General features: G+C 41.1%; 1 protein-coding gene across 13 annotated transcripts in view; it reads right to left on the bottom strand.

Moving 5' to 3' along the window:
• Positions 1-7,912: 7,912 nt before the first annotated feature.
• Positions 7,913-18,293, bottom strand: part of PTPRM (protein tyrosine phosphatase receptor type M) — a 454,918-nt gene continuing 444,537 nt past the window's right edge. For all 13 annotated transcript variants that reach the window (XM_042031127.1, XM_042031137.1, XM_042031118.1 and 10 more), the window contains 4 exons: positions 17,639-17,764; positions 15,693-15,856; positions 13,098-13,233; positions 7,913-8,812 (listed from right to left, as the gene is read on the bottom strand). In XM_042031127.1, the coding sequence (XP_041887061.1) occupies positions 8,759-8,812; positions 13,098-13,233; positions 15,693-15,856; positions 17,639-17,764 (480 nt within the window). In that variant the 3' untranslated portion in view covers positions 7,913-8,758. The remainder of the gene's footprint in view (positions 8,813-13,097; positions 13,234-15,692; positions 15,857-17,638; positions 17,765-18,293) is intronic.

Raw genomic sequence — 18,293 nt, 5'->3', positions numbered from 1 at the left:
CTAACGAGAAGTATTTTGTAGTTTTATGTTCACGGTTGGACTAAATTATATCTTCATTGTCCAGAAGAAATGTAACAAATGAATTTGTAGTTGTATTAACAGTGCCAGTTACGGAAGGGTGTCCAAGTCTTCCTAAGAGTCTCAGCTAAAGCAAATCTCACGCATCAAGTACAAATATTGCAAGAGAGCATTCTCAGCAGAGGTTTTGGTAGGGGAGAGAATGCTCTATTTAAAAACATGGAAGGTAAACACCACCCAAAGTGATAAAACTCTGCGCACCTTCAGCAGATGATGCCCTGCCCCCAGCTGCACTGCTGACAGACATGGTGGGATGGCAGACAGGAGGGCAATGCTGCCAGCAGGAATGAGAGCCTTCACTGGAGGACATGGTCTTGGCAAAGCTGCCTGTCAAACCAGACACAGGATGACCACAGACTGGTCCTCAAGCGTTGTCAGATATCCAGAATGTGGGTCAGAGTGATTTGGCAAGAGGGAAGGTTTGCAACAGGAAGGGAGGAAGGAAGGGAGGAGTGCCAACAGAAGAGAGAAGCTTTATTTCACCAGCAGGCTTTGCCATCTGATAGAAAGACAGTACAGTTTAATATATCAAAACCTTTCATTTAATAAATCAAAAACTTTTATTCAAATCAATTACAGCAGCACTCATTGCTGGGCCCTTTTGGCTGTCAGACTGAGCTGTAGCTCCACACAAGGATGTCTAAAGAAGACAGAAGACAGACTGATGTTGCATTTCCTTCACTGATTGTCATTGAAAGAGATACACATTTGTGCATGTGCAATTTTCTTGCTAGATCTCGACAAAGGTTGGTACAGTCAGGCTTGAAGAACCAGGATGGGAAAAGTATCTAGTTTGGGTGATAGCTTGTATTTTGCTCACATCCTACCAAGAAAAAACCCAACCTGAATAAAATGAAGCAAAAGCATTGCAAACCATTGGCAGATGGTTTTTTAACAGTGCTGTCTCTATGGGTTTGCTTGAAAGCTGGTTTTCAGATGTAGACTGTAATCATTCCAAAACATGGGGCTGCAATCCATGGCTGCAATTCAGTGTGGCTGAATCTGTGCTGATCTCTGTAACAGCAAAGCTACAATTTGGTTTATGTGGTGTGTAATACTGATTAAATTCCTGTGCATGGCCAACAAAGGTCACTTGCCTTACTCCTGGGTGTGCAAGAGTTTGCCAGGCGTTCCCACCAAACTGTGCAGACTGGAGAACACAGAGATAATGAAGACTTCAAGGACCAACATAAAATGTCATCCCACTTCTCATGTGGCAAGGCAGTAACTATATTTCACTCCCAAGACTTCTCATCCCCAAAAGGTTTATATTACAGGCTGATTGTTATAGAAACATAAATCAGAATTTCAAGGGGACACAACAGCAGGTTAGTTCTCTAGGCATTCAGCTCAACTTCTAAGGGTTACAAATACAGAGAGTAACGAGATTGCATAGATACCAGTGTCTCTTCAGAGGCTGTCATTACTAACCTCATGTGTGAAAGGAGGGTTAAGTATGTGATCCAGCATGGTGCTCTGCCTTCTGAGTTATCTGAAATTAATAGTGTCTGGGGGAGCAACTCATCAGGGGCAAATGCCACCTCCTTGTACAGCATCTACTGTTGTGCAGGCTTGGAAGCTCCCAGGAAGGGCTCTGCTGCACTTGTAACATTCATTCATGGCATACCAAAAGGACTAGTAGAGGATTTTTTGTTGTACTAAGTGCTGGTTATAGACATCGCTTAAAATGGACTGAATACTGTACAGATAGAGAGGGCCAAACGTCTGCCCCAAATTTTCTGCCACACACAATTAAATTCCATGGTTTTATCACTTTGAATGAGTGGGCCAATCTGCTCCGTCTCTTTAGGTTAATTTTAAAAATGTGTTCTTAATGACATACATCATGCTTAATTTTGAGCACCTAAGCAACCCTATTCATTTTAGGACAAGTAAGTTCCTATTTAAAGTTTTTTGTTGAGGCATATTGTTGACTGATGTCTGTAGACCTTAGTCCTACAAACCTTTATGTGCTGTGGTGGATGGACACCAGCCAACAGCTAAGTCTCCACTTAGACACTTGCACAGTCCTTCCAGAGAACAGCAAGAGCAAAAGCATGGTAACATGTGGGTCGATATAAAGAGAGTTTAATAAGTGAAGGAAAGTGGAAGAAGAAAGGGGGAAAAAAGGCCCCAAACAATTAATGCAAAAGCATTCACCCACGACCTCCCACAGACAGAACAATGCTCAGCCAGTCTCCCAGAAACTGCTTCCCCCTTGTCCATCCCCATCGTTGCTGAGTGTGATGATGTGTGTGGTATGGGACACCCTGTCTTTGGTCAGTGGAGCTCATCTGTCCCAGCTGTGTTCCCTCCCACTCTGTCTGGTCTTCACCACCACCAGGCTGCTTGCTGGGGTAGAGTGAGAACCAGAGAAGGTCTTGATGCTGTGCAAACACTGATCAGCAGTAGCTAAAATATTGGTGTGCTGCCAACACTGTTTTATCACAAATACAAAACACTGCACCATATGGGTTGCTACAAAGAAAATGAACTTCATCCCAGGCAGACTCAATATAGCATCATGACAGGACATGCACAAGGACTGATGAACTCATATATGCATAATGTGTGTGAGCATCAGATTGATTTTTTTGTGTACGTTGGACTAGACAAGAGGATATTAATATCAGTGTTTGTAGGACTGGGAGTTCTGATTGCATTTACTCAGGCCTGGCAGCAGTATTAATGTATGTCTAGCATGAAAGATACTTAGGCTTTAATTGTGACCCCCGAGCACATCATCACAAAAAAACTCAATTGCTAGAAATATCACAACTCTAGAGATACAATTAAAAATCTTCTAGCTGCTACTAAAACCACATCATTACAAGAGTTTCAGAAGTAAAAATATCATTGCTTGGAAAGACTGTCACTGAATGTGAGATGTTAATCTCCCCTGACATATTCCCTCAGACAAGCTACAGCAAGTATCATTCTCACTCTTCATATCCAAGGCCCACCTTCTCTGTGCCTTTGTACATTGAATCCTAACAGCAATATTAAAAAAAAAAATCATGGTAGAGTGTTCGTAGACCCCAACCTCTTCCAGCCTCAAATCTTCCTTCCACCTTTCTCAAGTCATATTACTGAGAAAGAACAGCACATGCTGTGGTGACAGGACTGGAAGGGAAGAGGGAGCACCAAGAGGGCACTGCATCTTCCAGGAGGGCCCCTGCAGGTGGAGATGTGCCAGCCTTGCCCCAAGACTGTGTGAGGAGCTGGAGAGACAGACTGGAGGAGTTGTGGGCAGCAGGAAGTGGCTTTCAGGCTTGAAGCAGATCAGGTGAGTCTGGAGAAATAACCAGGGCAGGAGCTGCCTTTTCAGCCTTCCACAGAGAAGTCTGCTTAGAAATAGCAGCAGGAGTGAAAAAGGCATTTTGCTGCTGCTGTTTATTGCAGTTTGCAAAGGGTTTACAAGGCTTCAGAAGGGTTTTCCCATTACAGTGGGCTAGGATGCTAAAGGGGAATGCTGGCTTGCTGAGCAGGGGTGTGCAGAACAAACTACCTCATGCCAGTGGTGTATGGAAAGCTCCCCCAGGCAGAGCATGCAAATGGCTGAGGCAATGCAAATGACCCATCAGTTTGTAATTTCACCATATAGACAAAGCTACAAAAACCAACCAAAAAGATGAGCTCCATTAGAAACAGCATTCTTTTTCACATGGTCTGTTGGGTTTTACTGATACTGGTGCCCCAAAACTGAGTGGTCACTGTCTTCCCTAACAAGCATCACACACCTAAACTGTAAATTTTTTTCTATTCCTGATTTGATTTTTCTTTTAATAAAGCCCTGTGTCTGGCATGAGAAATGGGATGCTAAAATTTTGTAGATCAAGGCTCCAAGTGTAAAACCAATAAATCTAAAATGATATGGTGAATCATTCTGTTACAGTGATCTGCCTATATAACTTGCTGCCTCTGAAGGCTGATGCACAAGTGCTTTAAGAAGCTACTTTGGGAGGCAGAGCAACCCAGTAACTTTTGAATCAGAAAAGTAATGAGGCTGTAAAACCTCAAGTAAACTTTAAATTCACTTACTTTCCTTTAGGCATCCTTGATACGGGGGACGGGGTGGGGGGAGAAGAGACAAGACTTAAAACAACCATGAAAGGAGACTCAGCAGATGATCCTGCTCAGTGTTTGAGTGAGTAATGCCAAAAGCTTTAGGTTTGCTACTGCCATTACAGTTTCTCCAGGCCTTCCCAAAGGAAGACGCTTGGAACAGCTGTTGCTGGAAGTGTCAATTTATCTCCATTGCCACACCTCCAAGAACAAAAGTCTGTGCCTTTGCTACATGTTACTAAAGAACTGCGAAAGGGCACATACAGTAAGCAGTTGGATCTGGGGACACACCCACATACAGTGAAATAAAAAGAAAACATTTCAGAGATTATTAAAGATGAGCCAGAAGCAGATAAAGGAGAAACCCTGGATGAAGACAGTCTTGATACTGCATTGCACCTTCACATCAAGTCTTTGTGGCACAGACAACTTCTGGAAACACACTACGTAGATCTGGGTAAGAAGTTTTCCTGTATTTTATTTTTTCATCTTACTAGTTGTAGACCTTAAGCTGTTAGTACTCCATGAAGGTATCCTGCCAGGGACAGACTCATTTTGCTGATAAAGAAGCCCAGGAAGCTGTCAGAAGGATTGCTGTTATAAAGATACAGATTACCTGCATGCCATCACCTCTCTCACAATCCCCACTGCTGCTCTTTCAGAAGAGTTTAGCAAAACTCACCAAACTCAAGTCCTGGAGAGATGATGAGTTTGGTGATACAGATGGCAAACCATTTAAAGTACCTCTTTATTCATTTATATACCTCTTATATACTGGGCACTGAAGAAAACATCCCTCCCTCTGTTCCAGACTAGGACTGATGTCTCTCAAAGTTCTGCAGTTTTACTGGGCTTGCATTTATGCAACTTTCTTCTGAAAAGGGAGGTTGGATTATGAACACTTAAAATGGCTGTCACTGCTGTTTTCTCTCTGTTGTCTCCTCTAAAATGGCACCCTCCAGATAACTTTCAGAGTTCTTGAATATCAGTCCCCCATGTTCATATCTTCCTTCTCCTTTCTGATTCCTTGTATTTCCTCTGTTCCTAACTGCTGAATGAATGGTGTGGGTTGGAATGCACTAGTCCAACCCTGCTGCCATGGGCTGGGACACCTTCCACTAGATACAAGTTGCTCAGAAGCTCATCCATCCCATCCTTGAATGTTTCCAGGAATGGGGCATCTACCACCTCTCTGGGAAACCTGTTCCAGTGTTTTCCTATCCTCATTGGAAAAAATTCCTTCCTTACATCTAATCTAAATTGACCCTCTTTCAGTTTAAAACCATTACCCCCCATTATATTGCAACAGGCCAGGCTACAAAGTCTGTCACCATCTTTCCTGTAGACCACCCTGAAGTCCTGAAAAGCTGCAATGAGGTCCCCCTGGAGCATTCTCTTCTCCAGAGAACAACCCCAGCTCTCTCAGCCTTTCCTCATCGGAGAGGTGCTCCAACCACGTGATCAGCTTCATCTGAAGTCCTCATCTGTGTTTTCTTCTTGGCAAAATACTGTTCTGCCTAAGCCTGGATTTCTCTACAATTTGTATTGATTGAGAGCTGTAGTATGAGAGCGAGGACACAAAGCTGCTTGCTGTGCTTTCTTTGGCTGGCTCCCGTTTTATGGCATTGAAGTTCGCAGAATGCCTTTTGGAACAACATTAGACAGACTCTGCAACATAAACTCTATGTCAGAAGAATTAGGGGAAAAAAGAGTAATATCAGTAAAACAAGAAGAAACACTGCAGAACTCTTTCTTCCTTGTCTCCTTACACCCCCTGGCCTCCAAGGCCTACCTGTGCAAAGTATGTCTGCATGAGTGCAGCAGTTGAAATAATGTCTGGCTAACACTGGCAATCTCTGTCCTCGGGAGAGATATCCATGATTATTGCTGCATTTCACGTTTGGGATCACATTGCCAGCATCACCTTCTGTCCAAGAGCTCCTTTGGCACACGTATCTTACTTAAGCTTTTTGTAACATGGGATGTGTCCATGCATATTTCAATGGATAGATCACAGAACCCAACTTTTTATTGTCCCATAATTATTACAAAGAAGCATGCTTGGCTGGCATACCTGGCCTGTCAAGCTGGTTGTGAGGAATATGATGTTAGAGGTTTGGATTTTGTTTCCTAACACCAGGGTTTTAAAATGAGTAAGAGCACATTCTGCAACAGGCTGAAGTGCTACAAGGTTTATCCAAGGACCATCATTCTTCTCAGGACTGGAACTGTATTTCCTCAGTTTTTCTGTACCTCTGTTCAATTTACAGCAATGGCCAGTTACACTTTAAAAGAGATGCTTTCCAGATGCAGAGGAAACCTATCTTCATGTGTTCAGATCTGAATTTTAGAGTGGTTTTGAACTGGGAGCTGACAAGCTGTGAGTCATTCTGTCCAAGCTAGATCTGTTAGATTTAGAGGTTCTCAAAACAGGTTGACTGATACATTTATATAGATACTGCCCCCATTCCAGATGGCAGGATCATTTAAGAGCTGAAATACTGTGCAGTCGGCCACATCCTTGAATTGGGTTTCCCATAAAGCTTTGGAAGGCTTCAGTATTGAGCAGTTGCTCTGCCTGCAATATCTTCTGGGTGAAAAAATGTTCTGCAGTTCCAGCAGATGGCTCAGCAAAGTGCTCTCATTCCCCCTTTCTGCTGCTTTGTTACTGCAACAAAGGCTATTCCCAGCATATCCAGACATTGGTCAGTGCTTTGTAGAAAGGAGAACCACCCAAACACCATGGAAGGTTAGTACAGCCATTTTCAGAAGCTTTAATGGTGTAAACCTGTCCACTGGCAGTACTGACAACAGCTCTAGTAACGGAGCAGTTTCACCATTTTTTTTAGTAACTTCCCCACCAGCCATTCTAGTATTGGTATCTTTAACATCTTTAACAGAAGGAATTACATGCCCCTCATAGCAGTCATGCATCTCAAGAGCAAGTGCACCATCACCCCTTCCACAGCAGCAGGCCCAGAGGGAATGGCAGGGAATGCCCAGGGCTGCACAGGGTTGCTGTGACAAGACAGAGTACTGCCAGCACAACACCATCTCTTCTTCAGAGCAGGGCATCTTTCAGGTTCTGCATTTGTGCAAGTGCATTTTTAAGTATACAATTCACCTCTTTCATATACTGGCACGGCACATCTTACTCCACTCTGGTGAGCTGCATCCAGCTCCAGGGTCCCCAGCAAAGGAAGGACATCGACCTGCTGGAGCAGAGGCCCAGAGGAGGCCACCAAGCAAAGGCTGAGAGAACTGGGTTTGTTCAGCCTGGAGAAGAGATGGCTTCAGGGTGACCTAATTGCAACCCTCTAGTACCTGAAGGGAGACTACAAGAAAGATGATGGACTTCTTACAAGGGGTTGTAATGACAGGACAAGAGGGAATGGATTAAAACTGAGAAAGAGCTGATTTAGATTAGGTATTAGGAAGAATGTTTCACTTTTAAGGCACTGGAACAGGCTGCCCAGAAAAACTGTGAATGCCCCATCCCTGGAAGTGTTCAAGGCCAGGTTGGAGCAACCTGGTCTAGTGAAACGTGTCCCTGCCCATGGCAGGCGGAGTTGGAATGAGATGATCTTTAAGGTCCCTTCCAACCCAAACCATCCTATGACTGTGATTCTATGACCTTGCTATTGGCTGGATCAACATGGGATCACACAATAAACACTCACTGGAGATAGCTCAGTATTTACTAGATTTAATCTGAAAAGAGGCTTAGTTGAAGGCACTCAGATGCCAAGAGATATTAAATTAAACAAGATTTTATCATGTATGTAATTATTTATTGAGCTGAGAATCCATACAAGGTAAACAAATGTTTACACTATCATACAGTAAGCATTTCCAGGGCTTAATAAAAATGATTGTCACTCACTGTGCTTCACCAAAAAAAATCATTTTAATGAATAAATAATTTGATGAAATCAAAAAATATTTACAATATAAACAAATGAAAAAGCTTTGGATATATTAATCTGAGCATCCTTTCTTTTGCATTTTCTAACTGCATTTCTATCAAGATTCTCTCTCTGAAATGGTACAAAGTGGATAGAAATTACAACTCAACAAAGTTAACATGATTTGGTACATGTCTTTCTGTTAGTTCAGATAAGGTACATATGATTCGTTTATTATGCACGTGTTAGAATACAAATATAACTAAAATCATATATTATCAAAATGCCAGACAGCATTCTCCACAGAACAGAAATGTACACTAGGCTGTGACAAGAACTGAGAATCACAGGCAACGAAATGTAACAGAAAAAGTACAAATTCCTTCATAAGAATATAATTGTGCTCTCTTATTTACCAGAGGACTATGCTGCTTCACCACATGAATGGCTGAGTATGAATACGGTGTTCAAGGACTGCCACGTGGTTCGGTGTAGGCTCACAGGGGTGCCAAGCAGCAGCTTTAGAGTGGGAATTGGGCAGTGCAAGCGGTTTTATAAACATCTTTTGGGGCTCTTAAAAAGAGCCAATTATACAAAGCAGTATAAGCATAACACTGAGAAGTCTTCATCTCATTTACACAGACATCATGAAGTGACTTGCTTTGTTTGTGGTGGTGAAAGGAGGAGCTTTGTCTGTGCTGTTTAGACAATCAGCCAGAATTCAAGTATTCTAAAGCCACTTCGTAGCAGAATTTGTATTGATCCTGAAAAATCAAAAGAAAACCACAAAGTCAGTTATTGAAGAAACTTAATTAAGGGGGTCAATAATTCTCTTCTGTTAAAATTATTTACTACCAGCTGTTGTCAGTGGGAACCAGTTTGCAAATCCAATTTATATTCAGATAAGAAAATCTTTATATTAACCTGACAATGGACTCTAGACATAGTAACTTAACGGTACTGCTCATGTTAGATGAGTATTTAGCTGCTCTAATACACTTGTATGAGAAAAACTGACTGCACATAAGCAAATTGACTTGCAACCCTTCTGTCATCTGTCAAAATGCTCATGTAGCACTTTATCAGAATTGGAGTTATTGAAATTCCTCCCTGGAAATGTGTATCTTAAAATAGACCCAGTGTTTAGTACTTCCCAGATTGCAACTTTCATGTTAATGTCATTCATGCACTTGCTACATTTCAGGGCAAGAGCTGCTTACTGCTGGTCCTCTATCTGCAGCCCAGACCCAACCCACAAGACTGTGCAATAGCCTTGTGAGATCAGGCCTGAGCTAAACTAATTGGATTAATTCCAATTAATTTTTAGCAACTGGCAGTGACACTCCATTTAGGCTCTTAACAGTTTTCCTGTTAACCAGACTAAGTTTTCAGGTGCCAGCCCTGTGCTCCAAACACAGACCTGCTGGTTTTACTTGCAACTGCTTGGAAACAGAGCAAGTCCCAGGGAAATCCCCTTCCTGAGGGATGCAAACCCACTCTGCATCTTCGGGGACAAAGGGTCATGACTTGGCCCCTTTCACATCTTCAGTGGAATGGGGAGGACAGATGTTTTTGACTAACCTTTGCCCACTCTGAAACTTTAAATGGTGCAGTCACTGACAACTTCCCAGTTTTATGTGCACCCATACCCCTCTCCTGTTTCCATTCTTGCTACTCGCAATACTTAAAAATACTACAAATATTTAAATGAAAAAAAGAGCTGAAAGAAATAGTAGGTGCAGGTTCCCTGAATCTAAGGGCTCTGGCTTCTGAAAATTCAATTTGGAAACACCTGCCACTTTTATGACTATTTCTGATACTGAAATGCCTCTTTTGCTTATGACTTTAATCAATTAATAAAAGATAACTAAGCACATATTGTCATTTAGGAAAAAACAACAGATTTAACAAGCTGACAGCACTAAGCCTTCCCCAACATCACGAGTAGGAAGATCTTCAGATATATTCTCTTTTCACTGAAGCAACACCACTTTAAAGGATTAACTTTTTTGGCCTGTACTTGTGATTTTGGGTCACATTTTAGCTGCGAAGAGAGTCCACTTAATATGCAAAAGACCATATACTATTAATAAAATCAAAAGCTATTAACAAGCATGGACCACTTCCAAGTTATTTTGTTGAGAAATGTCATGTCAAAAGAAAACAAGTCTTCGGTGCACATATAACCTAAGTGATGAATGAGTTGTATGTGAGGGTTTAAAGTCCTGCAAGGTTCCCTAAACTGCTTGTGTCTTCTTCAGAATGAGAAAAGAATTTAAAAAAAGAAGAAAGGAAACAACAGAGTATTATGTAAATTCCTTTTCTGCTTTTATTACATATATGTTTCTAAATAAATGGAAATTATTCTCTAACTACATAATAGATCAAAATAAGAGATCAGCCACTCATCCATTTCTACTCCTCCATTCTCACTTTATGCTGATTTACTGATCCAGCAGAATAACTGTCATTTTCAGTAAACCAAATACCTGTCTTAAAGGGCAGAAATAGATTATTTCTTACTGTGTTCACTCACTGGTGTCCTTTGGACATTTTTATTATTCACTTGATAGTGGATAATAAAAAGTCTCTTTAGACTATCTAGCTTCAGAGAGGTTATATTTAAATTTATTTTCTAAGACACCTGTGGGTAGGCCCAGTAACATTTATCACCAAATGCTTTGGGCATTCCGTAATAGAGATTTTGCTATACCATGTGCTACCTTTGTATGATGGTTGAAAAATTGCATAGATTTCCATACTGTATGGATGTGGCATTCAGACTTTTACACTTGGAGGAAAACCAAAGGTTTCAATGCAATTAAGAGATGAATCTCTAAGTGGGTGGTAAAGACTGCCTTGTATCTAGTCAGAAAATGCACAATACATATTGACAAAGCAGTCTTAAAACTATTTTTGTGAAATAATGTAATGATTTAGAGCATTTAATTTTTTGCCATAAAATTTTACAAGGTAGATGAATATTATTGTTCTAATTTTTCAGATAGAGAAACTGAGGCAAAGACACGTTCATATAAGAAAGGTCATAAAGGATGAAGTCAGTAACAAGACCAGGAAAAGAACTCAAGTGTCCCAATTCCCTTTCACCATGAAGCAATCTACATGGAAATTGAAACCTGCCTAATTCAAATATTTGTTCCTATGAGGTGGCAGAGCTAGACTGAAGAGATGCTGTTCTAACTCTGCACAGTCAGTGCACTATGTGATAATGGGAAAAATCCTGATTGTCCCTTGCCTTCATTCCTCTGCCTGTAAAATAAGGAAAACAATACTAATTTCCTTCACAAGTGCTTTGAAATTTCCTAATAAAAAAAGGCTCTACAAGGCCTTCCCATGCCTTCCAGGCATTCCCAATACCACTCTCAATTTACTAAAAGGTACTTTTATATCTAAAATAATACATTTAGCTTTTTCGATTAAAAAAATTCTGTGCTGAAAAATGGACACAACTGCCTGACAAACCTGGAGAACTGTCACAAATGGGAATTTATAGAGAGCTTTTTCTTTAACTGTACATCTACATTAGTGATTTTCTTTTTATTTCTATAAAATAAATGAGTAAGAGATCAGTGAGTTCTGTGGACTTAGGCTCTAGGAGAACAGAGAACAGCAGGCCTGCCAAATCCCTGTCCAAACTATACTACGTGAATGAAGTAGTAGGACGTTTTTCTTAATATCTAGGAAATAAAAATGTATGGTTCTCAGCATGATGATTCTCCTCCTGAGAATATAAACTAGAGGAAAAGAAGCCAACCAAGCTGCTCCTTCCCACCACTGTGGAAGTCTGATAGTTTCTCACTGATACAAGACTCACAGTTCCACACTGCTGGCTCACGGCCCTGTGGCGCTGCTCATGAACTCCCTCCCTGCTTTGCACAGCTGACAACATCTGGCCTTTTTCCACATATCTGGCCAGAGCTGGGCCTAGGAGAGGGTGTGGGACTTCAGAGGCAGGCTAGCAGAGAGCACTGTGATGGGGGATGTGGTGGGAACCATTCTCCCACAGGACAGAGGAGGCACAGCCATCCATGTGGTGAGGAGACGGATATCCCTCCCTACTTGCCTTCACCTGTATGTGAAAGCCTCCCTCCTTCTGCCTATTCTCCAGTGTGTCACACTCAGCTCATCTGAGGGGTCCTCTCCTAAAATTACAGGAGGTTGGACCAGCTCAGTGAGATGTCTTCTGCCTCACCCCAGGCGTGCTATGGAAAAGTTGCTGAAGTGACCCCAACTTGTTTAACCAGAGATTGCAAAATTGGCTCAATCCCTGAAAGTGCCCAGATGCTGCTTCCTCCTGCCTGTGATATTAAATCAAATGCAGCTGCCTCTTAAGCAGCCACCTCTGCAGCAGAATGTTGTAAAACAGTGTCTTTTATAGCCCAGGCTTCAGAACAGGGTATCACACTACACCCATCTCCAAGTACAAAACTACGCACTGGAGTGTAAGAACCTGCTGGTTTAAGCTGTTCTGCAGCTCTTCTGGCATAGCAGCTGGCACTTCAGCACTTCTCCACTTAGGAAAAAAGCTCATAAAACACTCTCTAGGAAAATAATTGCACATGGCCCCTTGTTTCTGAGCTTCTTTAATCTTTCTATGAGATAGAGCAACCATAATTAAATGCAATATTCTGGGTGTCAAACTGAAATTCATGGCTTTGATAAATATTAGGCGATTAAGCTATTTATAAAATATATAATTTGAAAATCTGGCATTTAATTTTACATAACTATTATTTCTACCATGCAAGGGCTGCTCTCCACTTAGTTCAGCCTGCTAGAAAAGAAAATTAATAAGGATGTTCATCTGAAAGTTTAAAACTCTTAAAAAATTCAAACGAACAGAGACAAAGTCTCCTTGGGAAGAAAGCAGTGTAAAAATACTCTTACAAGTGAAGTGACTTCATTATCCCCTTTGAAAATGACTTGCTTGCTTTGTGAACAACTCCCACTGCAAATCCTGGAAATCTTACTGAGTCTTCTGAGAAAAAGAACATTTTCTATTTAATGGTGCAGTTAAAAAGCTCATACCAGAAGGTCCACCATGTTAGGCTTATTATTCCTCAGTGTCTTCACAGCATGGAATACGTCAACAGCCCTCTGATGTCGAAGCATTTCACAAACAATACTGATTGCACAAAATGTCCCACTGCGGCCACCTCCATTCCTGCAGTGAAAGTGATAAAATGGCTCAGTTACAATGGACTCTGTGGCACAAGTTTGTACAGCAACAGGGATGGCTCCAGAAGGCTTGAGTTCCAGCAGGGAGAAACCACAGAACATCCCTGGCCCCAAGGGCTGCTGAATTCTAGGCAAAAGATGATTTTTAATTGGAATTAGCACGCTGAAAAATCTCAAAGCTATGATTCAGAAGTCAGCAGTCTGACAGCCTGGAGGGAATTGAATGGCTGAGTTTCGCACAACCCTTCAGTGTGCACTGGAGATGGCACAAAGAGGATGCTAAAATAAGGATAAAATACTTCTAGTTTCAGTTAAACACCGCTTTGCATTGTAAACACACATGGCTGCAGTGAGCATCAGGCCTGGAAATGCAACAGAGCAAGTGAATCTTTGAGTTCTTTTATTCTGGATCCTGGTGCTTTCCTCCTGGATGCAAAGGCATTTTGGAGGAACCACAAAAGCACCAGAAGTCTCATTTGTGGGAGTCCTGTGGCTGCACACTTGGTATGGCACTGGGTGGTGCTACCATGCTCCCCTGGCTGATGATCTCAGCTCCTGGCAGCAGGAAGAGGGGCTGGCTGCCTGGCAAGGCATGCTTTTAAAGGCAGATGCTTTCCCCCTCCACCCACAGTATCAGAGGATGAGAACCCGAAGTGAATTGCTAACAAAGAAGCCACGCACAAATGTTCATATACATGATCAAATACAATATTTAATAATACTTTATCCCTGGTTATTTTTAATCTTCAAGAAAATCTCTTTCTTTCTGGAAACTCCATTATTTCTACACTTACTCTAATCAGAATCTTTAGGCTGTGCTTCACTGAAAATAATAAACCTTAATAATTACCAGAGTGGAGACTAGTTAGGTAGCAGGTCTTTCAAACCAGCTATGCAAGTGGTTGATTTTCAAAGGAAGATACAACACTGCACATCTGTCACATCCAGGCACTATGAAAAGAATGCTCTCTGCTGCCAAAACAGTGCCTGATACTGTGGGACTGTTTGAGAATTTTAATTAAAATAAAGTAATTTAAAAGGATTATATTAGAGCTTTTTCTTTCTTTACTGCCTGGAAGTGACGCATGTGTGATGTTGCACAACTATTTAATATCATCAGCCACCTCAGAGATAACAGTAATTTGCACTTCAAAAGGGTCTTTTCAGCTAAAGATCTCAAAACATTAATTAATCACACTGCACAATGCTCCTTTGATGAAAGTATTATTATCCCCATACTACAGATGGGGAAACTGAAGAGCAATGACTTGTTCAAGGTCAGTGATAGCGGGAATTATTAATATACTCTTAGATTTTCCTCCATCATTCTAACACGGGGTCCCAACTTCTGAACACAGTTTTCCTGTTGGCATGTCCCTTCTCCATCATGGCAACATCTTTAAACGGACGTTTAGAGGAAGAGGAATACAACTTCAACTGCTGAAGACTCAGCCTCAAAAGATCAGCTACTTCTGAGGGCAAACAGCACATGCAAGTATTAAGCCATCTCAAAAGAAGGATGGTGGCAGAGTGGATGAGAATCTGCGTAAGTGGAGCAATATTACCGCAGGCCTGGTTCCTACGGTATATCACCGTGTCCCGCAGCCATAGGGAGGAGGAGGAGAGAAGATCCAGCAGGCAGGAATTGTGCAGCAAGATTGATTGATTTAATTATTTTACAAACTCTTTTATAGACTTTTTTCTTCATAGTCTAATTGGAGAAAGGATCAGCCACCCCTTGGGGTGATTGGCTAAAATCCTAAAACATCCATTGTCAAAATATTTTTCTACTATACCATAACCAAGACTTTTCAAGGTTGCAGGTGGGCTGGTTGTTTACATAACTGCTACCTCTTCTGTGAGAGAGAAAAGTCTCTCACGGACTTAGAAAATAGCAAGAAAATCCTTGCTAGCAGCATTTTTCTATCTACAGAGCACAAAGTCACAGGAGGAAAATAATATATACCATTATTAGAGAAAGGTAAGGCAATTACAGGGTCATCGTAACTGGTCTATCACACCACTTTTACTCCTGTGCTTTATGTCTGGAAAATGAATCACCCCTCCAAAACTACTTATTTCTATGGTCCTTATCTGCAGAAATAAAAGGTACATTGTTCTGAAGGCACATTTTTGATTTACTGTGAATAAATATGCAACTTTCCCATTTGCAAGAGTCACTGGACATTTTTATATAAAATAGAGTTAACTCGAACCCATCATCTTTTCATAGGGCTCTAAGAAAGGACAGATGGGGAAACTCATGAATCTACATTAAAATTACACAATTCCTTTTGCATTCAGAGCTTTTAAATGAGCAGTTGTATTATTTATTCAGTTCCAGATTAGACAGATGCCTCTTCACCTCGTCACAAATCTTTCAAAGCCTGGCACAAATTCTGTGACAGTATTCCCTTATTTCTCCCTTCTGTTTCCAGTACTTACAAGCAATGTACAACTGTGCGTCCCTCTCCCCCGTTGTACTCCTCCTGCCACTTATCCACCTGGCGGATGAGCTTCAAGAAGGAGCGTTTCGAAACTGGAGTGTCCCTGTACATGGGCCATCCCAGGAACTGGAACTGCTGCACCATCCGATAGCCGTCCTGGGGCTGTGGAGATTCAGGCAAAACCAGGGAAAACAACAGTATTTTTTTTGGCACATAATTTAGATACATGCATCAGTGAGGGAAGCTGTTCATGCAGATGATTGCTGACAAACTGCTAATGTAATTTCAACTGCCCTTGAGGATTTATGACTTTTAATTTCCAGTGGAGTTATCAGAACAATAGTTTTTAAATGGAGTGCCATACAAATAGGCTAAAATATAGCAATAGTACATCTGCATCATCAAGCAAATAATTAATTAATATGATAGGAGGAACTTGGTAGCAAAGACAGAGCTGCAACACAACTTCAGTTATATACTGTTTTCATATATGTCTCAGTATTTTTAAGAATGTTTATGTGTTTCTGTCCTTTTTTTACAAGAAAGGTCAAAACCTCTCAAGATATTTTGAAGCAGGAAACATGAAAAAAACCAAATGGAACCCTCAGATGTTTCTGGCTTGTAAAATATATCCAACTACATTTTGTTTTATTGTGTTCTACTGCAGCAGTCAGAACCCCTCTGGTGAAACGTTACTAAACAGTTGCTTTATGGTGATTTAAAATAAAAAAGGAGTATAGAACAAGCGATAGTGGCAGAAAACTACAGCCCTTTGAGACGGGCATAATAAACATGCACATGAAAACTGGTTTTGTAGTCTAGAGTTTGCCACATCTGTGCAAAGTGAGGGCATTTTAGTGCCATGCTTAAAATGAACAACATGCAGAAACATTGACATTACATTTTATTCTCTAGAGTAAGAGTTAATAGAGAGGGTGTAAGATTAACATGATATGGGAATAAACCAAACTGGGTGCAGCATTAGATGTGTTCTGCAATTGGTTTTGTGTACTTTATGTCAAAATCTGGAATCTACTGATTTCCTGTCCAGTTTCTTCCAGCTGATGGCCCCTCTTCCCAAAGCAGATCAGCCAGACCCAGCGCCTGCGAAGGTCGCACTAACACTGCTGGAGGCTGTGTTTTTTACATTGCCACATTTACTGCAAACATCAGGCCTTCATAGTATTAAACAAGTACCTTGAAGCTTTACAATCTGCTTCCCTGTTTGGGTATTAACATGTTTTTGGTGTCTTTCCCTGTCCTGCCAGCCACCAGGTCTCAGGGAAGTTCTTGATTTTTTCTGAAGGGAGTGCTGCTTATTCCTAGCTACAGCTTTTTGGTTGTTGATACCAGGCCACTGCAAAGGCTCCATGGACGGGAAGAGATGTCTGGCCTCTGGTGGAATCTTTTTTCCACTCAGCTTGAAAGACATGCCTCGTTTAGTCTTCTGTCAACTTCATGGGAGCATAAAGCTGAATACAAGGACAACCTACTTGCCCCTCTGAAGTGGTTACATGTTATGAAATGTGGCTAGTGGGACAGAATCTTCACTAAAAGGCTGGGACTGCTATTGGAAAACATGCCTAGTGTTGATGCACAGCTTTTTTCACATGACACAGAATACAAATATGCAGGATGGCTAATTTCAAACTATTGAAAACAGCACTGATTTCAGCATATTTGGCTATCATACAGCCTGAATACTGCATTTATTTCATTTGCATTTAACACACTTGAGATACATATTAAAATATTTTTTACTTATATTACACATAGAAGGCTTTTTTTTCCTCACTGATTGTGGTGTGACTCAGTATTGCACCACCGCTTTCAAATACATAAGCTGAAAAATGAAAATGGTTGTATGTGAGTTTAGCTTTCATTTCTTTGCTTTGAGTAGACTCATCTACTGAGACAAAACTGTTTTGCAAATAGCATCCTTACTCTGGCTGCATTATAAATTCGGAATATCCGGCTGATGATGTCTTCTTCTAAGTCAGCCGATACAAACTCCACCTGAATAGGACCGTGCCGGTGCACTCCATTTTCTGGCCAGTACTGAGGACAGAGCTATAGAAGACCATGGACAAAAAAGAACACAGTTAGATCACCTTGGAGTTCATGCTGCCTCAGCATACTTTTCTGTATTTTAATTTGTGATACATGTACTACTGGAATTCTTGCATGGTATCTTTATAAAATACATGATGTACCAAGTTTGGTTTCGAGCACTCTGCTTTCATAATGCCTTTTCATGTACCTGAACATGCCGTTTCTTGCTGCTGTACTTCCAGTGTCTGGTATCTGGAGTAAAACACTTCTGACACTCAATGTTAATTCTACAATACATTATGACAAGACAGGGAAAGGCTGACAAATATCTTGGAGACAGTGTGGAGGCTAAAGACCAAAGGCCTGGTATCTCCAACTGCCCTGAATAGTTGCTAATAACTCAAGCTGCATTAGAATGTGTGATTTGTACTACGAAGGGTAGATCAATTCTCAAAACTCAGGATTTAACTTTCACATGTTTCACCCGTGACTGATGATATCGGCTAATATCAGCATTGCTTTAAACTTTCAATAACTGCTTAATTTC

The sequence above is a fragment of the Corvus kubaryi genome, unplaced genomic scaffold (genome assembly GCF_017639235.1).
Source record: "Corvus kubaryi isolate FWS band 111438036 unplaced genomic scaffold, C.kubaryi_AGA036_p1.0 132, whole genome shotgun sequence".
Classification (NCBI taxonomy): Eukaryota; Metazoa; Chordata; class Aves; order Passeriformes; family Corvidae; genus Corvus; species Corvus kubaryi.
This window is presented reverse-complemented; position numbering and strand designations above follow the sequence as displayed.